The 25665-nt window shown below is 43.4% G+C and overlaps 2 protein-coding genes across 3 annotated transcripts; one reads left to right on the forward strand and one right to left on the reverse strand.

Moving 5' to 3' along the window:
- Positions 1 to 5146: 5146 nt before the first annotated feature.
- LOC134869816 (E3 SUMO-protein ligase ZBED1-like) lies at positions 5147 to 8516 on the forward strand. The gene is made up of 2 exons (XM_063891732.1): positions 5147 to 5648; positions 6392 to 8516. Exons 1-2 carry the CDS (start codon positions 5283 to 5285, stop codon positions 8066 to 8068), a joined length of 2043 nt encoding a protein of 680 aa, XP_063747802.1. The 5' UTR covers positions 5147 to 5282; the 3' UTR covers positions 8069 to 8516.
- A 7751-nt stretch (positions 8517 to 16267) lies between these two features.
- Positions 16268 to 25654, reverse strand: amotl2a (angiomotin like 2a). Of its 2 annotated transcripts, none has more exons than XM_063892151.1 (11): positions 25466 to 25654; positions 23703 to 24479; positions 22934 to 23081; positions 22339 to 22483; positions 21775 to 21867; positions 19962 to 20257; positions 19412 to 19602; positions 19206 to 19307; positions 18961 to 19121; positions 18455 to 18637; positions 16268 to 18041 (listed from the first exon to the last, which is right to left on the reverse strand). In XM_063892151.1, the coding sequence occupies exons 2-11, from the start codon at positions 24413 to 24415 to the stop codon at positions 17962 to 17964; spliced, it is 2112 nt and encodes a 703-aa protein (XP_063748221.1). In that variant the 5' UTR covers positions 24416 to 24479; positions 25466 to 25654; the 3' UTR covers positions 16268 to 17961. The 2 variants fall into 2 exon arrangements, with proteins under 2 accessions (XP_063748221.1, XP_063748220.1); XM_063892150.1 differs by having other exon boundaries at positions 22934 to 23084.
- Positions 25655 to 25665: the final 11 nt, after the last annotated feature.

A 25665-nucleotide genomic window follows, 5' to 3' on the forward strand; every position in this document is an offset into this window, starting at 1 on the left:
CATCCAGCATTATCTCTGAAACACTTCTCAGTGTTTACCACTAGAACAGAGACATTATATGTATTATATATACAACCAGGCCCGGCCCTGACCAAATGTGCCGCCCTAGGAAAGATTTTAGCTTGCGCCCCAATCATGGCCCGTAACTACCTCAATTCGCCTTATTCACCTCGAACGTTCCACCGAGCCTGAGGGGTACACTTACCACTTCCGGGAGTTCTCACAACGCGATTTCAATGGCGCCTCACTGCTGTGTTCCCCAATGCACATCATCAAAAATGAAAAAATCTAACCGAGGACAAACTTTTCACCGTTTCCCCATCGATCATGGACTACGTCGGCAATGGATAGTAAAAATCAGAAGGGATCTTGGTCGTAATTTTAAGGTAAGTTTTATTGAGTTTTATATGTCTGCTGCTGTGAGGCTGAGCCGTCTCCATAACTAGCTTGTATCGCTAGCAGCTAGCCAGGCTACTGCTAGCTTGAACTCGCAAGTTTTAGTAGATAGATTAAGGCAGAGAGCCAGGTTGTTGAAATATACAGTCTAGTCCATTAGTAGTATGTTATTAAAATCTACCACCACAAATTCACTAGTATAAGCATATTCTGAGTGTATTGTTTGTATTAGCTTCTAGTCACAAGCTAACCTAGGAAACACATCACATCAGTTTTCCTAGCTAGGATGAGGATGTAGGAGTCACATTGAGTCTGATCAATGAAATTATACATGTTAAAATGTTTGTATGATTACATTTTATTAACTGATGCAGATAAACACATACACAAAAGTGTGTTCGGAGCATTTCCTCCAAGACTGCCTTGTGAAAAGCAAGACTGGCATCACCAAGTTAAAACCGGGAGCTGTGCCAACTGTGTTTGCATGGAGTTCTGCCAGACCAGAGAGGAGGAGTGTTGTTAGAACTGCAAGGTAGTATTTAGATGAATTAAGTTACAAGTTTGTAATGCATGTATTAACTGTGTAGTGACAGTATTTCTCTGTTGATGATTTTCAGTAATGTTTCCACGGATCTCGATGATAGTCATGGTGTGTCGATTAAATACATGTTAAGTTTTAAATAAAATCAAACATAGTACAGTCAACAACTCCATATCACAGCTAAGCTTACTACCCCTAGCTGCTACACGCTAGCAGAAACTGAGGTAAATTAGCGTCCATTCTTACCTTCAATGTCGTGGATAAAACCTTTGATCCAGTTACTGTATCCTTTAATTAACACCGCCCGGGGGATGTTGCAGTCGGTACTGGCCCACTGCTCCACATTTTGAATTGTTAATTCTGGCAAACAAGAAAGGTTGGTGGTCCACACTGGAGTTTCCATTGCTGGTGCTGCTGAATCTTCCATAGATCGTATGCGTCGGAGTCAAACTTCCGGGTTTGTGTACCCCTCAGCCTCGTTCGAGTTTCAAAATGGCCGCCAGGTGAATAAGGCGAATTTGCAAGCATTGCCTGCTAGTTAGCTAGCCCGACTTCGCCAGCTGTGAAGTAGGGATGCACCGAAATGAAAATTCTTGGCCGAAACCGAAAACCGAAAATGAGGAAACCAAGGCCGAAAACCGAAACACCGAAATAAATTATTATTCCAATTATTAGTACCATTGCATTTATGGCTATGACTGTGTGCTAACCTTACTAAAAATCAAGGCGTTGCTGTAGTGTTCTCGTGCAGTGTGTCGAAACTCTGACTAAACACTGAGTTAAACCGTAGCCAATGAGACAAAGTCGTAGTAAGCTTGACCTTTTACTTTCACTTCTTCATCAACAGACGGTGAAAACTGCAAATACAATAATACAAAAATATTGTGTCTATTTATGACAACCTTATGACTAACATCACATTATGCATAGTTATAAATAACAACAGAAACTGTCCAATACTGAAATGAGGCATTCTGATTGACAATTGCATCACTTTTTAGCTTGTATACAACACATCAAACAGTTTTTCGAACTAAATCCATCATAATATAACATCTTCAACATGTCCTTTAACAATCAAACAACTCACGGCATTGCCACTCTGATGCCTCCAAGTGGATGCTGATTGATTATGTTCCGATGCACATGTCGGCCATTCTTTCTACCCAGCTAAGTTCAACAGGAAGATCGCCGGAAGAGACTGAACCGGAAGTGACTAAACCGGAAGTGACGTCGTCGCAAAAACTAAAACAACAAAATAATATTAATTTTTACATTAGCTAATTTAAACTGTAAAGTAATTATTTAAGAAATAAATGTAATAATATTAAATGCCTGGAGAGGCAACACACTCCCCGCCTGACCTATGTGAGGTCACTTAGAACTTGTACAGATCTTAAATATAGTCTGTCTATCAGTCTTTAGGAAGGAGCAGAACAATTTCTGCAGTCGGCCGGAGAAAGGTTTTGACCTTGCCTTGGTCAGTTGTTTTCACTTCGACCTTCCTTACATGTCCATCTTTCCCAGGGAAAGTGGCATTGACTCTGGCCATAGGCCAATAGTTGCGAGCGGCCTGCTTGTCCCTGAGCAGAACCAGATCTCCAACCTGAAGGTTTCTTCGGGGCACTGTCCACTTCTGTCTGTGCTGCAACGAAGGTAGGTATTCTCGACTCCAGCGGGTCCAGAACTGGTTTGCAAGGGCCTGGACTTGCCTCCATTGTTTTGTGTACAGGTCTTTGTCGGAAAAGTCTCCGGGGGGAGGTGGAACCCCCGTCAGATAGTTCAGAGGTAAGCTCTCTAAGGAGGGCTCTTCCCTGGATCGTGACAGGTGCCAGTAGACCCAGGGGATCAAAAATACTGTTGACTGTGGATAGGACTCCACGTCGAGTGAATGGTTTATCCACGGTTGATGCAGAGTAGGTGAACGTGTCAGACGTGATCTCCCACAGTAGACCTAAGCTCCGTTGTGTGGGTGCAGTTTCTCCACTTAAATCCAGGTCTTTGACGACTGGAGCACAATCTTCCAGTGGAAAAGCCTCTGTGACTTCTGGACTGTTTGATACGAACTTGTGCAAGTGCAGGTTTGATTCTGCGAGAGAGGCCTGTGTTCGCTGGAGGAGGTCGATGGCTTTGGCTTCAGATGGTAGGGATATTAGGCCATCATCCACGTAGAAGTGTCTTTCTACAAACGCGACAGGATCGGCTCCATGCTCTCGTGAGCCCTCTCTTATGGCTCTTCGTAGCCCATAAGTTGCAACAGCAGGAGATGGTGAGTTGCCAAAGACGTGGACCTTCATCCGGTACTCAACAACTTCCTTGTTCACATCACTGTCCTTATACCACAAAAACCGGAGGAAGTTGCGATGGTTTTCGTGCACTAAGAAACAATGAAACATCTGTTGGATGTCTGCAAGAATTGCAACCCTCTCTTTCCGGAAGCGTAAAAGCACTCCAAGGAGGGAGTTGTTGAGATCGGGTCCAGTGAGGAGCACGTCATTGAGGGAGACGCCGGAGTACTGGGCACTGGAATCAAAGACAACCCTGATCTGATTGGGTTTCTGTGGGTGATAAACCCCAAACGTTGGGAGATACCAGCACTCCTCCCCTTCTGTCAGCGATGGTGCTTCCTCTGCATGTCCATTTGCAAATATCTTCTTCATGAATGTCACGTACTGTTCTTCCATTTCTGGTTTTCTTTTCAAGGTTCGTTGCAAGGATGCGAACCGATTGACTGCCTGCCCTTTGTTATTTGGTAAAGGCTGGCGTAGTTCTCTGAAGGGCAGTGGGGCGACCCAACTGTTAGCTTCGTCTCTGTAGACGTTTGTGTCCATTATCTTCATGAAGATGGTGTCTTCCACTGATGGAGCAGGTTTGTTGTCGTTCTCAGTACGGTTGAACACTGTCTGTCCTAGCATACTCTCTGGTGCTGTACCAGACCTGTTAAGGCTACGGGGCGTCTCCTTGACATGCATGAAGCTTGTACAGGGTTGAAAGATTGAGTGGCGACCGCTGTCTAGCACGTTTGTCTTGAACGTGTTGACTGTTGGTTTATGTACATTACCCAAGCACACTTCTCCTATCACTACCCAACCTAAATCCAGACGTTGGGCAAAGGGGGCATTATGCGGTCCGTTGACCTGCTGCCTTACCTTGTGTGCCCTAAGGACATCTCTTCCGAGCAGCAGTAGTATTTCTGCCTCTGGGTCCAGTTCAGGGATGTGCTCGGCAATGTGATGGAGATGAGGCTGATGAAGAACAGCGTTCGGTGTTGGAATCTCAGACCGATTATTCGGGATCTCATGACACTCAATGAGTGGTGGGAGAGAAATGAGCACTGTGCCATCCAGTGACTCGATTTCGAATCCTTCTGCCCTCTTGCCGGATGTTTCTATGATGCCGGAGCAAGTTCTGAGATGGTACGGGAATGGTTTGCTCTTCACACTGAACAGCTTGAAGAACTCTGGTCTTGCTAATGAGCGATTGCTCTGGTCATCCAGGATCACATAGGCTTTGATGGCCATGTCCTTTGAACCCTTGGGGTAAAGCTTTGCGAGACACATCTTTGAGCATGAGCGGCTCCACTGGCCTGGACTGCAAACTTCTGTGCAGCTTGCTCCAACGACAGCAATGTCGGGATCGTCTTCTCCCTCCCCGCCGTACTCTCGTGACGGTGAAGGAGCCTTGACGGTTTGAGGAGGTGGGCCAGGGTGCATGGCTGTATCATGACTGGTGCTGTTGCATTCAAAGCACTTCACAGAGAACCTGCAGTCTTTGGCAAGGTGAGAGATGGAGGCGCAACACTTAAAACATATTCCTTTCTCTCTGAGGAAGGCCTTTCTATCATCGAGGAGTTTATTCCTGAATGTTCTACACCTTTTAAGGGGATGGGGTTTGTTATGTAACGGGCAGTTCTTGTAAGGGTCGTTGGTTGTGGAAAGATCCGTTTTGTGCACTGAGATGGGTTTGTTGGTGTTAAAGTTCCGTGAAAATGGTTTGTCAGGTTTGGTGGGTGTTGTGGTGCTGCCTTGATGAATGAAGCTAGGGTCGCTACGCTTTTTTGCCTCGTAGCTAACAAAGTTGCAAAAATACTCGAAGGGGGGGAAACGCCCGTCGCTTCCTTCTTTGTACCGTGACCCTGCGGACACCCACTTCTCCTGAAGCCCGTAAGGGAGTTTGTCCACGATTGGTCCTATCCCGCGAGAGGTGTCCAGATTAGTGTTGCACGATGTACCGATACTTCAAAAGCACCGCGATTCTTGGAAATTAAAAATGTCACGATTCCTAAATTTATTAGTATCGATACTTCTAGAATGTCCGTGTTCCATATTTGTAAGAGACATATTTCATGTTGGTGTGTGCAACGCACGCTCGAGTGCCTCCCTATGGACGTCCGTGTTTTTTCTCCTCACGCACGCAGCAAGAGGCTGCACTGCTGCTGTCATTTAACAAACACTACAGAGAGATGGCTGCATGTGCGAGTGATACTGTGGCCGCCGGTCCACGGCTGGTTGATAAAGATGACGCGAGGAGTGAGATATGGAGGTACTTTGCCTACCTTGCTGACAGTGAGGGCAAAGCTACCGATATGTCGAGACCTGTTTGTCGTAAGTGCTACAAACAATTGCAAACTAAGGGAGCCAACACCTCGAACCTGGCGAAACACTTGGCCGACAAGCACGCCGAGTTGCACAAGGAGTTTAAAGACCGACAGGTTAGTATGTGAAATATAACATGTATCATCACGTTCATGAACTTCATGCCCTTAAAACAAGTCAAATGAGAAGGCTATAGTTTATTTTGTGACAAGTCACTGTTTTGCACCACCGTAGTTTGACCAGGCTATCTACAGAAATAGCAGGCTAACTATGGGCATTATCCTCATGGCTAACCACAATAGCCTGCCTAACGCTAGTTCAGCATCTTTCTTTGAAAACGCAACTTTCATAGATGACGTAAATAATTCGCAAGCTGCTAAAATAAAGCATACAAAACATCAGCTAAAATGATCTATAGCCTTTATTAGCCTATATGATAAAAATCACAGCATGTGCATGTTTGTCAGTGATTTATTTAGCCTGTATTGGGTTACAGCATTTAAAGAGCATGAACCTGCTGTACGCAAAGGAGGTGTAGGCCTATATGAAACCTTTGCCTTGTAAGAAATTATGGACTCAAATATAAAGTTAACCATCAAAGAAATCAGACATTGAAGTACAGGAAACGCCTATATTAATCCATGTCACAGTTTAAACAACATTAGGTTAACTCATTATATCCTATGAATAATGGTAATGTTATGGTTAAGTGAATGTTAGCAATTATCACTACCACTGCATAGAGATGTTAAGTTAGTCACAAGTTATTGTTACTATCACACATAAACTATTTAGGTCCTCCGTTATGACACATTTATCACCATCATATTTTAAATATTTCCATTTTCTTCTGCTACAGCGGTCTGCAGCTATGGGCTCTGGAAGAGCAACTCCTCAAAGGCAGCAGCCAACCCAGCAGCCAACCCTCCAAGCTATGTTTGAGCAGCACAACAAGTACCCCAGGGAGTCCAAGGAGGTAAAACGGCTTAACAGGGCAGTAGCAGAATTCATCTGTCTGGATCAAGTGCCAGTTTATATAGTGGAAAAAGCTGGGTTTAGAAACCTTATGCAAAATCTCGACAAAAGGTATGACGTCCCATCCAGGAATTTTTTCATGTACAATGAAATTCCCAAGATGTACAATGAAACAAGAGCGATAATCAGTGCCCAACTTAGTCACACACCGAATACATTTTTCTCCTGCACCACTGATCTCTGGACCAGCAGAACTGTGGACACTTACATGGCAGTAACACTCCAGTTCATTACACAGTCCTGGGAGATGCAGTCCTGGTGTTTAGGGTGCTCTGCATTGTATTCTGATCACACAGCCGACACTCTAAAGGAAACCCTGGAGCAAATTATCACAGATTCCTGGGGGCTAGACATGGCCAATATGGCTGGAATGACAACAGATAATGCGTCAAACAACCGCAAAGCTTTCAGTGAATACACCTGGATACCCTGTTTCGGGCACAATCTGCATTTGGCAGTGAACAAAGCCATAGATATTGATCGTGTGGCAAGCTGTCTGTCCAGGCTCCGTAAGACTGTGTCAGGCTTCTCCAGATCAAACAAGATGTCTAGACTGTTCAAAGACAAACAAAAGTCTTTAAAACTGCCACAACATACATTAATCCATGATGAGCCCACCCGATGGGGTTCCACCTATGACATGGTGGAACGATTTTGTGAGCAGCAGCAAGCTGTCTCTGCGGTTCTGGCTGAGGACCGGAAGAAGTGGCACCTGATGCCCAGAGACACAGACATGACCACTATAGAAATAGTGAGGGATGTCTTGGCTCCACTCAGTGACTTCACTGATGCCCTGAGTGGAGAGAAAGAAACCACCATATCATCAGTCCTGCCACTGATGTGGAAAATCAAAGCCTGCCTAATAGAAGAGGAAGGCGACCGCCCCTTGGCCATAGAAATGAAGAACAAAATTAGAGGAGATTTTGAGAAAAGGTACGATGACCACAACCTGCAGATGACCCTAAACACCTCTACGTTCCTTGATCCGAGATTTAAAGATACTTTTGTAACAATGGAGGAGGATATCAAGAGGGAGCTGCTCCTTAAATCTGAGGCCGTTCAGCTTCCATCCCACAGTCCAGTGGACCCTAGAGGAACAGGTGCTGCACCAAAGAGGAATAAGAGAGACTTAAAAAGTTTGCTCTGCACCATAACCACAGAGAAGAAAGGGGCAGATAATTCTGAAACGAGGCACCATTCTCCCACACCTGCAACACCCACAGATAGACGACTAAATGTTGAGTTTCTTGAATACAAACAATTGAGAGAAATCAGCCCTGCAGAGGATCCCCTGGCCTGGTGGAGTCAACATGAGGCACAACTGCCCATCCTGGCACACTTTGCAAAGAACTATCTTTGCATTGCAGCATCAAGTTGTGCTTCAGAGCGAGTCTTCAGCACATCTGGAAATATCTGTAGCCCAAGACGTTCCAGGCTGACTGAAGAACATTTAGACATGCTAGTGTTCTTGGCCAAGAACTTAAATAAGTGTAAGAAATGAATATCTGCTGGCCATTCTAGGGCTAATGCTCTTAAGAGACTCAGTTTTGAGTATAAGAGATGCTGCAGCTAAATTGTATTTGTTTTTTTAAACTCAGTTGTGAGTATAAGAGATGATGCAGCTAAATTTTATTTGTTTTTTTAAACTCAGTTGTGAGTATAAGAGATAATGCAGCTACATTTTATTTGTTTTTTTAAATTGAATGCCATTGCTTTAATTTGTTATTTATGTTTATTACTGGTAACGCTTGTGTTTCTTATGACTGAGATAATGCTGCTAAATTTATTTATTTTTTTACCTTGAGTGTCATTGCTCTAATTTATTTTTTATATTTTGATATTTCATATTTTGTTCAAATGTTTAATATATCTGCTGTTCATATGTTCATTTATTAGTGTGTTATGATAAGAATGTTGCCCCAGTTTTAAAATAAAGCACATCAATGATATTTGAGAGTGTTTCTCCCTTTTCAGGAAAAGTATCGAAAAAGTATCGGAATCGCAATTCTTGACTTGGTATCGGTATCGAAACAATAATTTTGGTATCGTGACAACACTAGTCCAGATAGGACAAGCCGGTCAGATATCCATCTTCTTTAGCACCTTGGATCTCTGCAAGTAGATCCCCAAGCTCACGTAACTTCAAGTGATCCTTGGCTGAAATCTTAGGAAAGTTGTCCAGGCGCTGGAACATTGACTTTTCGATGACTTCGGGGGCAGCATAAGATTCACGCAACCGTTCCCATGCTTTGTCTAGAGCCAGATTGGGGTTGTTGACATGCACCGATCGCATGCGTTTAACCTGTTCACTAGATTCTTTTCCAAGCCATTTGGTCATGAGGTCCAACTGTTGGGTTGCTGTTAGGTTGACTTCGTTGGCTGCACTTGAGAAGGAGGAGTACCATGCACGATAATTCTCGGGCTTGTCATCAAACTGGTACAGCCCTGAAGTCACAAGGTCTCTTCGTACCAAATACTGTGCCAAAGGCTCCCCTAAATTGGACGTGGGTGTGCCAGTTTGAGGGAAATGTCGTGGAGTATACGACGGAGCATAGGGCTGTCCCCGACCAAGGATTTTGTTGGTCGACCAGTGGTCGTCATTTACTCCGACTAATCGACTAATCGCCCCCCCCCCCCCCCCCCCCCCAATTTTTTTTTTTTTTTTTTTTTTTTTTTTTACAATTTTGACCGGGATACACATCTGTGAAGTTTTACCTTTAATGCCCGGCTACCGCATCTATTCACATTTACCACTAACGCCGGGAGTAACCTTGTGTGACTACTAACAAAATGTTTCCTGGTTCATCTAAACACTAGGCCTATAGCCTACACAAGTTCTTCTCTCAGTCGGAGAGTGAGAAAAAAACCCGACGTTCGCAGAAAGACAGACGGAGTTTGAACATTCTGATTATTTATTTTAAACAGGCGCCACACACGTACTGAATGATGATGCAACAATTCAACAAAACCAAAAATAATAATACAGCCTTAAACTAATTTTAAAAAAAAACATATTATTATTTTCGTTTCTTTTGGAAATGTACATAACGAAAAAAAATATGATTGCTGTAAAATAGGCAAACATGAATAGCCCTAAACTAATAAATAGGCCTAATTTGAAACAGACAGTGCAGATTAACAGACCAACGAGGTAGACTTGCATAAAAAACCTGAAGCTCACAGTGATTTGTCCTCGGCTCTGAGTTTTCTCAAATTGTGAGAAAGGAAGACCAATTTGTCCACATTGTCAGGGAGAAGTGAACTCCGCGTCTTGCTAACAATGAAGCCGGCCTTAGAGAAGATGCGCTCCGATGGTGTGGACGTGGATGGGATGGAGTGAATACGCATGGCTGCTCTGGCCAGCTTCGGGTAACGCTCCTCGTTTTTTTGCCACCATGCTAGCGGTCCCGACTCAACTTTTGTTTTATCCTCCAAGTACCATTTCATTTCATTGTTCTGTTCTTCTGTCTGCAGCTCCTCATCTGTACCCATCAGCATGGATATTTCGTCCTGCTTTTCATTCTTTTTTGTTTTCTTCTGTGGTACAGGCCCGGGTTCGTTGTCGTCCCCACTGGCGTGCTGTGTCTGGGCAGGCTCTTCTGCTGGAGATAGACTCTCAGCTAAATCCAACACCGTAGTGTATGCCTGGTTGCGTTTCTCTTCCTCCATAAACGATAAGCTTTTAAAGCGTGGGTCCAAGACAGCAGCTTTGATGTAAATGCTGGACTGCAGCTCCTTGTTTAGCTCCCACCTCTTGTCAATTTCCTCACCAAGTGTTTTCTTCAGTGCTGTCACGGCCGCGCTGTCATCCTCGCGCAGCAACAGGTGACGTCTTTTCATGTTTATGAGCATGGGCAGCGTGGCAGAGAGAGATGCATTAAGATCTTGTGAAAGCAACTCTGTAAGTGTGACCATCGGCTTCAACACCGACACTATGTCTTCTGTTATCCTCCATTGGACCGTGGTGAGATCCAAATCGCGGTCAGATCTGTGTGTGGTAACGCTAACGGGGTCGGAAAGTACAGCGGTGACCGGCCACCTCTGTTCCAGAAGGCGCTCCAACATGCAGTGAGTGGAGTTCCATCTCGTGGAGACATCCTGGATGAGTTTGTGTTCAACCACGTTCTGTTGTGTTTGTTTTTCAGTGAGAGCCGCTGTAGCCTTGGCACTTTTCTTAAAATGTCCAACAAGACGTCTGGCAGCTGCTATGACACGGCAAATGGGATCTTTTTTAAGAGCCGCATTGATGCACAGCTGCAAAGTGTGCCCTGCGCAACGAACTCCTTGGACGTTACCCCAGGACGGGTTACGCGCTAACTGATGGGCGCACAGCACCATGTTCGCGGCATTGTCATGTACAAGAGCGACCCTTTTTTCCGCGGGGATTTTAAAGTCTGCCATGACTTCGCTGAGTCGCTCTGCTATGTTGACAGCTGTGTGGCTCACTCCCAACTCTTTCGTTTCCAGCACGAATGAATGCAGTTGCCAGTTATCCGAAATAAAATGCGCTGTGACCGTCATGTAACTTTCCATCTGGTTAGATGTCCATGCATCTGTTGTGAAGCTGAGTGCTTTGCAGTTATCGATCTTGCCCTGGAGTGTTTGTTTTATTGTGCTGTATTTGTTTGTAATCGCGTGCATCACTGTTTCACGTTTTGGCAGGCTGTATCCGGGCTCGAGGCAATTAATTAGATCTTTAAATCCCTCACCACTGACGATATTCACAGGTCGCATGTCCAGCGCTATGAAGTCAGCTATTTTGTCAGTTATGTCTCTCTTCCTTTTTTCAGACAGAGGGGCTTTCATTGTGAGCTTCTGCTGCGTTAATGATGAGGAGGATGAGGAGGATGATGAGGATGACGTGGAGGTGGAGGGGGCTAGATTGCAATAAAGTGGATGCGCCTGTAGAGATTTAAATAATAAGTTAACCAGTGAGCTGGATAATTTAGCCTTACCAATACTAGCGACAAAACTAAATGTACTTAATTCATTATTTATTAATTCAATGTATTATTTATAATTTATATATATTTATAATAGGCCTAATTGCATTAACTTCATCGCATAGGATAGCTAGGCTAGTAGGCTAAGCTACTTACATTCTTGAGGTGGTAAATCATGTTCGTCGTGGACGAATGATAGGCAAATGTTTTTCTGCAAATTTGGCATATAACCCTCTTTGGGTCATCTCTATCCTTTTCGAAATGCTCCCATATCTTAGAGCTCCTTCCAGACATGATAGCCAAATAAGTCGATGCTGTCCTTGTCAAACAAATCAAAACCGTTTAACGTCTTTCTTGTCACGCCCTTCAAATTAAAAGTCCCGGAAGCCCTTTGACGAGACGCGGCTTTTTTCCCCTGCGACCAATCGACCAATGGAATTTGGTCGACAAGTATTTTTTTTGGTCGACCAACGATTAATCGATTATTTGAGGTCAGCCCTAACGGAGCATGAGCATTCATGGTGGGGTTGGCTCTACTAACCTTAGCCTTTGTTTCAGTTTTAGTTGGGTCAAATAATTCTGGTGGAGACGGTTGCTTGATGTCTGCATTTTCCCTGCTGACAGGTTGTAATTGTGAATCGTCTTCCACAGGTGGATGCCATGATATGAAGCTGTCATGTGACCTTGCTTTGAGTGAGGGAGCAACGGGTAAGGGTGAGGAAGGAGAACGATTTTTAAGGCTGATCTGGGATAGAACGTATTCACTGGTGCGTTCGATTTTCCCCTTTTCGGATTCAGATTTCCCGTCTTCGATAACAGACTGCATCGCCTCTGCGTCTTCCAACACTCGAGCTGTCACTATGGCTGCGTCAGCTTCTCTATGAAGGGTTAGCACTTCCAACTCTGTGTCTAACCTTATAGTTTCCAATTTATTTTGAGCGTCTCTAGTAGCTCTTTCTGCTTCTCTAGCAGCCTTTTCCAATTTTAGCTTAGCCTCCTGGCTGGCATATGAAGCTCTCACCTTTGCTGCTTCTGCTTCAGCCCGAGCATGGGCTGCCCTTACTGATGATGCTGATGTTTTGCTGCTCCTAGCACTGCCGACAGCCGACCTGTTGCTTGTTGCCATCGCGACCACTTCAAAACATCCAATGCTGCCTTTTCACTGTAGTGTTCTCGTGCAGTGTGTCGAAACTCTGACTAAACACTGAGTTAAACCGTAGCCAATGAGACAAAGTCGTAGTAAGCTTGACCTTTTACTTTCACTTCTTCATCAACAGACGGTGAAAACTGCAAATACAATAATACAAAAATATTGTGTCTATTTATGACAACCTTATGACTAACATCACATTATGCATAGTTATAAATAACAACAGAAACTGTCCAATACTGAAATGAGGCATTCTGATTGACAATTGCATCACTTTTTAGCTTGTATACAACACATCAAACAGTTTTTCGAACTAAATCCATCATAATATAACATCTTCAACATGTCCTTTAACAATCAAACAACTCACGGCATTGCCACTCTGATTCCTCCAAGTGGATGCTGATTGATTATGTTCCGATGCACATGTCGGCCATTCTTTCTACCCAGCTAAGTTCAACAGGAAGATCGCCGGAAGAGACTGAACCGGAAGTGACTAAACCGGAAGTGACGTCGTCGCAAAAACTAAAACAACAAAATAATATTAATTTTTACATTAGCTAATTTAAACTGTAAAGTAATTATTTAAGAAATAAATGTAATAATATTAAATGCCTGGAGAGGCAACACAGTTGCAATTCAAAGAATAAATAAATCACGAAATTATGAAAATATTTATTTAGAACTGACATTATGCACAATATAAAATAAAATGAAATGTTTAACTTGACCACACATGTGTAGCCTACATGAAATAATAATGTACAGGCCTGTAAACTGACTGGCCTGCTGAAATATTGTAAAATTAAATATGTTCTCTCATAAAAAAACAAAGTGCATTTAAGTCAAGTGCATCGAAACTCTTGTGAATTAAGCAGAATCTTTTGCAGCTTGAAATCTGTGTCGATCCACTGTGCAGTTAGACTGAGCATACTCGTGATGCTGACGTCTGAGCTCCATATATCGGTCGTGAAACTGATTGCTGAAATATCAGATGCCATAAGCTCATGGACGTGAGTTGCAACAACATTGAACAGCTCAGGTAAACATACGTCTGAGAAATGTCGTCTGCTCGGTATGGCATAACGGGGCTCAATGTGCTCTATCAGCCTACGAAATCCCACGTCCTCTACAACAGAGAACGGCTGATCATCTAAGGCAATGAATTCCATCATTTTTTGTGTAATGCCCTTAGCCTTGGCACCATCACTGGGAAACTTTTTGGCCTTTTCAAAAACGTCTGCCACAGACGGAGTCGGTGTGCTCGGAATGGCTTTCCTTTTCTGTGCCGCGTTTTTCTCAAATTCAGAATAGCGATCGGGATGTTTTGATTTAAGATGATGAATTAAACCCGACGTGGAAAAACTCTTTGCAGATATACCCCCTCTAGAAATTCGTTGTTCTTTTTCAGACACAGTGAATTGCGTCCACACCGCAGACATGTTGGCCCGAGTGCTGTTCGCGGTTTTTTGCTTGCGTCATCATCACAACGTTCTGTTTCGGCCTTGTTGTTTCGGTGACAAAAGTGTTTCGGCCGAAAACAGAAAATGCACTTTTGGGCCATTTTCGGCCGAAAATTTTCGGTGGCCGAATTTTCGGTGCATCCCTACTGTGAAGGTATGAGTTCGGTAATGAATCGTTAGTGACTTTTGTATTAATTATGTGGGTAACTAACAAGCAGGATTTGGATTGATTATCGGGGGGGGGGGGGGGGGGGGGGTTTGGCTTTCATCTGCTGAACCTGACCGTGTCAGCCATCGTTAGTTGGCTTTGTGTATGATATAAGATTAACTGCTAGCACTAGAAATAAGGTGGTGTTTGTGATTAACATTTCATTGAATATTTCATTGAATTTTTCTAATATGTGTATAGCTTAATGTTAAAATTATATTTTTAGTCTTAACATGATCATGTTCGTGTTGTGGTCCTGGGGGTGGTCACTTTCATCAGAAGAACTGAGCTAGGTGAATGCTGAACGGACCACCGCAAACCTCTTAGCGCTACCACGATGTTAGGCTAATGGTTGAATCGGAATTTATAAGCAAAATCACGAATCAATAAAACAGCCCAGTTACGTTAAAATGCAAATCATGAGAAGTCTGTCATCAGATGAATGATATTGACAGGAAAAGTTAAGTTAGAACTACTAAAGCCAGTAGTGCGACCCATGCTTACATGAACACTAAGCTAAATAATACACAGCTTTCCCTTGTCACCCTGCCTCTCCAAATGCAAAACTGACATTAATAAATATGCAATAATGCAATAACAGCTGAAAAAGTGGTTATGTGTGTGTTTTCTTTAATATTTACCATTCAAATACGCAATCGCTGCTGTCTGTCCCATAGAATAACATGACAGCGCAGCGTTTGTTTGGAACTATCCGGGTTGACATAAACCACGTGACTGCCCTGGCGGCACATCAAAGAGTGTAGCAACTCTTAGTATCTATATAGCTCTGTTTTGAGAGGTGTCACTTGGGCGGTACGTTGCCAGGAGTTCAATGTAAAGCCAGCCCACATTTCGGTTATAACTCATCGCAAATCTGGATCATCTCGTTTGTACCCCCGTTTTTAGAGATGTGGGTAAGGAGGAAAAGAGAGAGGGTTGTATTTTCTGACACTTTGTGAGTCTCCTTACACACCGGGGACACATATTTATGTATAAAAGACAGCAAAAGGTGCATTTTGCATAATAGGGGATCTTTAAAAAAAGGAGGTTTTTATTTTTATAGTCCATCCCTCCAAAGAAAATATGTAGTTGATGCCATGGTTATGTCTCACATAATCTATACCTTCAAAGTTTGTACATGAATGCAGAATCTGTAGAAAAAGGGGTAATGAAATGAGTCTCGGAAGCATTATGGTTTTCATTTGTGGAGTACTTTTGACCAATCACAGTCACAAGTAAACAGTGTGTGTGAAGGGCAAAATAGGTTGAATGCCTTGGCTGACAATGCTATTGGTTATCGGATCTCAGCAATTAGGCTATATACCAGCTAAAAGATATGTGTTCAAATCTGGTGCTTTTAACTCCATTCTCGCATCTCAAGCAAGAATGGAGTCAGACAGTAAGTAGGAAGGAAGTCTGTCCGGAAATACGTAATATCGATTACTGCTGGCTACACAAGGACCTTCAAAATATTGCTGTCCTACATTCAGTTGAAGAGTTGTCATGATGACTCACACTTTAATCTTTCACTAATTCGGGGACATGTCTGTCCCTTTGGCTGCTACATTCTTCACAATGTAAGTTGCTGACCTGTCTACCGTTTGGTGCTGAACAGGTGGGTTTTTTTGTGGTTTCAGGACATTTCCCATGACTCCATTATACTGTGACCCACCCATAGATTCTGCAGTCACCAATTGTGAATAATCTACTGGAATGTGTTATTGATATTCCAAAAGATCCTGCAAGAAGTAAATGTCGATTTGAACATAATGCCTCTTATTGATAAAGATGGACCAGAGCGTAATAGTCCTATTGAACAAACCAAGAGGAATCAAAGTCTTTAAATATGACTATCTGACTCACTTCAGTAGGGTATTTTACCTGATCCCTTGACTATATTGCATTAAACCAGGGCAACAAATCAAAACCAATGGGATTTTGTCATACATATATTAAGAATTTTAATCTATTATGGTGACATTTTAAGGTATACATACAAATGTTTCCTTTGCAAAAGTTCACAGCAACATCAAAATGGGTCAACCAGCTGAAGTAAGGCACCTAAACAGGACCTTTTGAATTTTTCATGGTGATAACTTAAAGGTAGAGTACATCTTTGGCACCAAAAACACAAAAAAATGTATACAAATTACAAAAAACTACAAAATATATTAAGTTCTCTCACTTCACATTCATGTAAACACATTCCAAAAAGAGTGGAAGGCATGAACTGACACGCTGCAATGACCAGCAAATGCATTGTGCCGGGAAATATAGTGAACAGTTTGAAGGGGAATAACAAAATGTGAGATTTCTCATGCAATTTGTGGGACAATAATTATAATAAATAAACCTAAAAATTCACCTATTGAAAAATGTGGTGTAATATAATATTAACTTAGCAGTAATCTGGATCAAATCAAAGTTGTGGCACAATCCCATTAAATTGAAGGAACACAGGGCTGGAAACAGGAATCTACATTGAGCAGTGTTCAGTGAAGCTACACCACGCAGGGAGAAATAAATAGAAGATTCCATGTTAGGGATAAAGTCCTGTACACTCAGAAATGTGAGATACTTGCGCAGTGGAGACAACACAGCTGAATATAACACAGTGATCGAGACAACAAATAGAGTGGCAAATGCAGGCCAATTATAGTTGACCATTTCTATGCTAATGGAAGATCCAGCTACCAGCACTCAGAAGAAATAACCATCCCCAGAAAGAGAATCATGTGGAGAATGTGTGCCATTTTAACAAGGGTGAGGGGTCAGACTTTAGATAGCCTTTTTCTTTAACGGGAGCATTCCCTCAGCCAGGGAATGTGAGGAGATTAGGTCTAGCGTATTAGCGGAAGGGAGCAAAATGCTGGGCAGTCGCCATCTGAGGCCCCTGAACATTAATCCAGGATCTGGAAAATTAGAACCCCGTGAAACACTGTCAATCCTCATAGGCTTTTTTGAGAGACAAATGAGCAGACACGTTTCTAAATCTTCTTCTAAGGTGTGAGCAGGCCCCAAATGTATTTTTAAGAATGGAGCAACTATTAACTTAGGTTCTGTTAGACAGAATAATCCACAAACATTGCATGAAGAAATAAAGGATGCTTGTAATATTAATATATCAATTACTTTTAGAGGGCAGGCGCGCTACAGGACATAAATAAATGAAAGAAATGATCCAGAGAAATGTATATAACTTAAGTGGAGCAGGGAAAGGCAAGTGTCCTTTCACCTCCCAAACAGAAAAGTCACATTACGATATGAGCAGCATTAACAAACATAAATACAATACATTACTACAAAAATGAACATGCACATCAACTGAATATGCACACCAGCAGCTAGGTTCCTATCACAGTGCACAATACTGTCCAGGTAGCTCGGAGAATTCTCTCTCTTCAGGCAAATGTCAGATCTTGTACTGCACAGATGGGGGAAAGCTCGGCTCTCCTCTCCGGACTGCGGCACATCGTGCACTCTGCACGGTGCTGCTGGTGAACTGGCTCCGCTCACATCAGACCATCAGCCTTTCTTTATTCTGTTCAGATGTAAATAAAGGTCTTGAAAACCTCAGGCTTGAGGTCTCTGTCATCACTGGCTGTCACTGCATATCATCTGTAGTGGTCCTCAAATGAGGATTTCAACCACCTTTGCGTCTGAGCTGCTGATCCTCTCACATGTCTTGAGTGGCTTCTCTGTGGTGTCTACTGTGAATATAAAATAGGCAGATTAGAAAAGCGGTTTGGTATGCTCAATCAACAGCAATGCTGGTTATTTGCAAAACACAACATGTTTAATTCTGAAGTTACTAGTCTGTCTGTACAACTGCATATAATGGCCATTGTAGGTTAAAAAAGAAAATAACCCAGCCAGGGGAGGAGGGTAATATTTTTCTAACAAATCTGAATTCACAAGATTCAAGTATTTACAAGCCGTCATTACCTCAGAATATTACCCCCTAACAAGGCACCATATTTTTACCTATAATTGCCCTAATAGATATTAATGGTTTCACTTTATATAGTTGTCACAAAGATCAAGAGCAGCCTGTTCAACTGAACAGAGAAGGAGTGTGTGTGGTGGGGAGTTGGAGTCATCATCAACAAAGCAATAAACCAACCAGGTGTAGCTGCTGAGATCACTTCAGACGTCTTTAGCTCGCATGGCTCTGCGGTGAGCTCAGGCTCCAGAGGGGCCTCGTCACTTTGGGTGCTGCAGTCCCTGCTCCGGGCCCTGGGCGGACCCATGCGGGGTTGGGGTTTCAGCAGAGCAGCACCTGTCTGGTCATCTGAGAGGTTCTTTCCTACAAATGCAGACAAAGGGAGGAGGCTGCTTAATTACCCTCCAGCATCAACACTTACACACTCCTGAACATCTGCCCTCTGAGCTCTTCCCAGGACTATTCTGGATCAGGCTATTCTAGAGTGAGAGATGATATGCATTCCAGTTTAAAAACAAGCTGTATATTTCAGGGGCATGAAAGGCTTGTCTCCTATTCAACTTTTTTTTAGGAAGTGCACATTCTGTCTGGCGTCAGCCAGTTGTCGCTTGATATAGCATGTGTCATTAAAGATTCTGAATTCTTCTGTGTTGCATGAAGCGTGGCGAGAAACATCTTGTAATCACCGTTAATCGCCGTGCTGCTGGTCAAATTGTTGATAGAGGGGACGGACCTGGTGAGACGTAGCCCCTGTCTCTCCAGTTGGCCCTGCTCCCAGCTGGAACGCTGCTGAATGACTTTGATCACAGCGTCCTTCTCCAGGAGTTGAGCATGAAGCGCACGGATCCTAGACACATGTAAGACACCATTAGAACACACCCAAACCAGAGAAGCAGGCTACTAACTAACAAATAGGAGGAGAGATGTTTACCTGTTCTCCATCTCCTGTTGTCTGTGACTAGATGAAGGCAGGTCTTCATTAAAACTGCTGTTTGGTGACTGTCGAGGTGAATGTTTGATGATGGTGGTATCTCTGCATTAAAAATAGGAGACAGTTAAAAAATATCCCTAAACTTCAATACAATTTGAATTATCCAAAAGTGTTTTCATGCTATATTTCTCAATGTTTTATCGTACCTTTGTGCAGCAGCAGTGGCAGCTGCGTCCATGGCAAACTGCCTCATGGTGCTCTCCTCCAGGTACTTCTGCTCCCACCTGGTGAGGTCTGCTTCCAGGGCCAGAACACGCTCTTCTCTCTCCCTCAGCTGCTGCTGCAGCATGGAGGAGCTCAGCTCTGAAGCCATGGGGTCAGCTGCCTGCCTATGAGACTGATATGATAGACAACCGCTGTTAGATTAGGAAACAAATCCCTTTTAATTGAAATGACAGTTGGACGTTTTGAAAAATATACTTTTTCTCCCTCCAATCTGAATGCTTAATATGAGGGCAACAGCCGGTTAGCTTAGCTTAGAATAAAGAATTCAAGTATAAAGAAACTGCAAGCCTGAAGAAAATAGAATTACCATTTTGGTAAAAGGTACTTGTAGTTTCTTTTTTTCTTTTGAACAAACCCAGGTCTGCTGTTTCCCAAGCTTTATGGATTGTATGCCAAGCTAAGCCAATCAACACCCAGCTCTATCTTCAAACATATTTCTTCCTAAGTGCTGAACCATCCCATGACCCTCACCTGTTGGGCCCTGAGGCTCTTCAGCTCCTGCTCCAGCCGTGTGCGCAGCCGCAGCTCCAGCGCCTCTCTCTTCTCGCAGGCCGCCTGCAGCTGAGCCAGCGATCCCTGCAGTCGCTCCACCTTCTCCACATATGCTCTCTTCCTCTGCAGCTCCTCCTCCAGCTGCCGGTTGCGGGCCTGTGTGGAGACCAGAGCCTGCTCCAGCAGCTCCCCCCTCCGCTGGCACTCCTCCCCGGAGACACGCAGGTGCTGTATCTGCCTTTCCAGCTGTTCTCGCTCCCGCTGCTGCTCTTCATCTGAGGTACAGGAAGAAAGGATAAAGAGGTGAATGGTGGTAGTAGTAACTATGACAGGACTGGAAGATACTGTGTTGGGAGGTTATCATATATTAATGTCTTGGGACAAAGTGTGCTGTGAGTAAGCCTTTTTGGACTATTGGGTTCCCGGTCCCAAAGTCAAGTTGTGTTTTTTTTTAATGGCTTTTTGTAAGATGACTGCAAACATGAGATTCTCATTAGATTTTCACAGCATTAATGTCAGTACCCCTGCTTTCACATGCAAGTGGCTAAATGAGAACACAAAGGCTGCAGCTCTCTATAGCAGCCACAAAGAAGAGGTACAATTAATGCTAATGAATTCACTATACAAGACTATTCAGTGGCTATTGATGGGTCAGTCAATCCGCTACATAAGCTCAGGGAGTTTTGAATGGAATGCGACCCAACAAAAGAAATTCACTCAGAGCCATTGGGCCATGTGGTTCAACAACAGAGCATTTGTCACTTAGTCTTCTAAAATGTAAATGAGTCACTGAGTTACAACTACTTTACTGCACTGTATACTTACACTAAACATTTAAATGATCTAATATACTTATCAAAAGATAGTCCATGTTTTAATGAAAACCTTCAGAAGGGAAGGCTGTTTTATCTGTTGTGTCACTTTAAAAAGGGAGGTTGATTACACAACATGAGTGCATGCCTGTGGAGGGAATGCAGACTTCCTTTTATCCACTTACACACACAGGCATAGCTTTGTAATGGGAACAGCTCTGGAATGCTTCTAGGGACGTGAAGTAAACAAGAGTGGTCCATTTTACAAAAATGATATACACAACACATCCCACTATTGTAATTTGTATGCAAGTTTGCTCCTGTTGTTTGCAGATAAGTGTTTCCAGGAAAGGCATGGACATTAGATCTCAATCTTATGACTCAGGGCAATCATGTGGCTGTTTAAATACACAGGGAAGGGCAATGTTAATCCTAGCAGGTTAAAAAAGATGAGTAAACTGAGGTCAGTTAGCTGTACTCGCCAGCACACCCCTGCACAGAGCAGAAAATATTCAACCATGAGGTTAAGAAATGCCCAAACAAGGAGATCGGGCTGAACAGGGGTCATCTTGAGTTGGGCCTGGACGACCCTAGAGTCCCGGACTTATTAGTTCCCCTTGAGGAAGGGAGTCAGCAGTGATGCAAAACTGAGCATCGGGGGAGGGGAGGAATTCCTAGTGGCGAGACAGACTGAAATGTCTATAAGAATCTCTTGAATTCAGGCCACATTTATTATGGTTGTAAAACATAGCGTGTCAAGTGTCAAGAGTTTCTTTTAACATTAGAAATGGAGACATTTGTGTCACATGCCTTTATAACACCACCTCAATGAAGGAGGAAACCAACACTGCTCTTCTATGTTGCTGCCATTGTTAGTGCACAGGGCACTGGGATAAAAAACATCCTCATGTCCACCTACTATTCCCTCTCATGAGCCATACAGTGATAAAACTGATTCTGAATAACGAGGATGAACTCACTTTGCTCGAGCAGTTTAACAAAGACATGGTGCCTCTGGTCGGAACACTCGGCCTCCTTAGCTGACCGCTGTTTGATAGCTGAATCAAGCTGATCTGCACAGAGAAAGACAAAAAAACATGATGGTTATACACATATAAGTGAGAAAATAATGATACACTTTTTTCATTCAGTCTCTTTATTTATCTAGTTTCTATTTTTTCCTCTAAAAATCATTCCCCCCATGGCACTTGCAGACACAGTCACAACAACCCCACACAATAAAATGATCTGCACTTGCACTAAAACACCCCACAACATAAGATCAAACATGTTTTCTGTCTTTTTGTATGCCATGTTGTAATATGCCATATGTAGTTTAGTCCAAACTGTCATATATTGCTTTACTCCAAGAATTCACAATATTATGCCTTGGGATACGATATCAATTCTCAAAAACAGCATCAATCTGCGATGTTTGTCTATACATATACATATGTCTTTGGTGGTTATCTTATCAGCAGATGCTTGCCCATACTCAGCCCTATATTTAGAGCTGATCATTACCAATGATGGACAACACCTACCTCTCAGGTCTCTGTTGAAGTCGTGCATCCTCTTAATCTCAGCCTCCAGTTTATTCCTCATTGTTTTCTCCAGAGCCTCCCGCTTGGCAGAGCCTTTCATTAGGGTCTCGTATGCTTCTGATATCCTTTGAATCTCCAACTCCAACTGAGAAGAACATGGGAGAAGATGATCAGTCTCTGCGAGACATTCATTGTCTGGACTGTGGTTTATGTTTTAGTTGCTCAGGATCATTAGTCATGAGTATAAATGCCACCCTTTATTCTTTTTCTTTTTTTACTGCTTTCAGGCAAATGGTTTTCTAACTAAGTGCAACTGCAAAAAGACAATCAACATTCCTGAGTGAACACTTGTGAGGCTGAGGTGTCAGGGTTTTTATCTCCTTTCAGGGCAATATGCCAGCATGTTTGAAAGACAAAGGAGGTGGGAAGTGTTGTAGGCATTCCTGACAACTACTACCCTAACTCACAAAACCTTACTAATGTATCACATATGATGTCACCCTGTCAGTACTGTAAAGGAAAGCACTGTTTTTATTATTTCAGCAGCTTGGTTTGAGCCGCCAGCTCCGCGCATTGCACCGCCTCTCCCTCTCACCTTCTGCAGCCGGACGGCCTTCTCGCTGTAGACCTCCAGCTCCTTCCTGAGTCGCTCGTTCTCTCGCATCAACACTTCAGTCTGAGACAAGTTCTCACCAGGGGCTGTGGGGGGGCTGTGAGCCACCTGTGACTGAGCGGACACATACCTGCTAGGAGAGAGAGATTTATTACCACGCTGCTGAATACCCCCAGGCACAGGACATACTTAAAAACACATTACTATCTGCAACTCAGGGTTACTTTCATCATCTATCCATTAAATGTTTGGTCTATATAATGACAGAATATGGAGTTTCTAAAAGTGTAACACTATATTTTTTTATTTCTTTTTTGTCAACTGATTTCTCTGATTCTCTGAATGATAGAGAAAATGAAAGATGTTATATAGAAAATGTTTCTATTAAACTATCGCTCCCAGTGGCAGTTCTAGACCAATTGTACAAGGGGGGCTGGGTTGGGCTCAGTTATTTCATTAAAGGGTACAGACAAAGACTTTGTTCAAGATTTTCACACTTTTAGTTCTAATGTATTTTAAATGATTTATTAATTTAATTATTTATGCATCCAAACTTTGTTTTTGTATTATTTCTTAATATCTGTAACACTAGTTTGAGTAAAAAAAACAAAAAACATTCCTGATAACTACGGCGGGCATAGGGGGGTCCAAGCTCAGTGCTATAGGGGCACTAGCCCCTGTTGGCCCACCCTCAGAACTGCCAATGCTTGCTCCTCTCTATTACATAGTGTTGTCCATCTGTTGTAATTACCTGTGGTGCTGTGAGTAGAACGGTGGGGGGGGTTCTCTGTAGTACTGTCCGTGCTCCTGTGAGTGGCTGAGCATGTATCCGGGAATCCTAGCAAACAGAGGGTAGTCCGGAGGGGGGCCACGCTGATCTGCATATTGTTGGGCCCCCTGTCTGTCAGCTGCCACAGTGTTTGTAATATTATCATGATACAGCTGTGGGTAGCTGTGGGAAGAGCTCAGGCTGTGCTGAGGAGCTGTCCTCTCCAGAGAGAGCTGCATGAGCCTCTCACTGAGGGAGCGAGTATGCTCCCTCTTCAAATCCCACTGAGCCTCACTGCGACCCCCCATTATGTCCAAGTTCTGCCCGGCCTGCCCCTTCTGGGAGATCAGGTACTGGGAGTGTGCTTTGGCCTCCTCATATGTGGGCAGCTCCTCTCCATGCAGCTGGTACAGATGGCACATCTGGCTCTCGGAGTGCAGGAGGTCCCCCTGGTGCTCCTGTCCCTGAGGATCCTGTCGCGTGGACATATGGATGTACTGGGTCTCCTCCTGTGTCAGGCTCTCCAGAGAGGAGCGGGGACTACCGTGCCCCCCCCCGCCGCTGCTGCTGCCTCCACGCAGGGCCTGCTGCTGGATGGCCAGAAGCGTGCGGGTGTCCGTTAGATTCCCGTAGCGCAGCTGCTCCTGGATCAGACGGTGCAGGACCGTTCCGGAGGAGCCTTCAGCAGTTTTCATTTCAGTCCGTGGGAAATTAGCAGAAAAACTGTCTGGAGTTGGAGGTGATGGTAAAATCACAAATCTGAAGGGGAAAATATAATATGGATCACATTAAAAGCTGCACAAAATATATGGTACAGTCTCATCAGATATTTTTTTCTTGGTTCATAAACTCCATTGTCACAAAAGAAAATCAATAGTGGTTCAGCGAATTTTCTAAATAATCGATCAATAGTTTGCTCAAAATGCCAGAAAATAGTGGATCATCCCAGGATGTTACATTCCAAGGTGATGCCCTGCTTGTCAGTCTAAACTCCAAATATATTCACTCAAATATCATTTTAGACATTGAAAAGCAGGAAATCGGCATATTTGAAACAGACTTTTCTGACATTAATCGATTATCAAAAATAGTAGCCGTTTATCGGTCATCGACTAATCGTAGCAGGTTAAATATTCCACACGCAGAAGCCTACATTCTTTCCCAAATTACTGCCAACTATTTTATTGCACAATGACTTGCTGTTAGCAGTGAGAGCATGAGCTGTTGCTGGAAATACCCAACACTGATGTCAGCGCAGATCCAGTTTTATTGCCCACACATTTAAAAGCATAACTTTGTTCAGCAGCCAGACCGTTTCTGTCATAACCAGCACAGACCCAGACACAACAAATGCTCTGATTCTAGAAATGTGACACAATGATGTATGATTAATACAAAGTAGAGAAAACTGGATACACTCGTGAAATGGATCTAAAAACCAAATAGATTCTCTTGAAGCAGGCTGTGGTAAATATCACACAAAACCCTACTACGTGGCTCTTAATCAACCGAAAACTCAAACGCGTTAAAACCAACTTAAAATGCGTTTTTAAAAGTAATTGGATCCATTTCAAGGGGCTGCTTCTAATGGGTACAATAAATACACGAGATGTTCACCGGAACTGAAAAGCAATTCAACAGTCAAAAATGCGCAATGCACACAATCCGTGCCAACGGGACTTCTATCAAGCGTACAAACACAAAGCAAGATGGGATAAAACTCGAGTAAAACACGAAGAACGTACCTAACGATAGTCTCATCCCAAAGGAATCCGTTTCGGGTGCTGTAGTCTTTCAGTTTTCTGCTCTTAAAGTCAACAAAGTCCACAGGTTTCTCTCCTCCATGCACGGTGTGTGCGCACCGGGGCCAGCAGCAGACTGAGCTCCGAGCTGCGCGCTGCACAATAAATAACTGAGGGCCGATTGTTCTGCGGCTGGAATGAGA

Source organism: Eleginops maclovinus, chromosome 9 (assembly GCF_036324505.1).
Source record: "Eleginops maclovinus isolate JMC-PN-2008 ecotype Puerto Natales chromosome 9, JC_Emac_rtc_rv5, whole genome shotgun sequence".
Classification (NCBI taxonomy): Eukaryota; Metazoa; Chordata; class Actinopteri; order Perciformes; family Eleginopidae; genus Eleginops; species Eleginops maclovinus.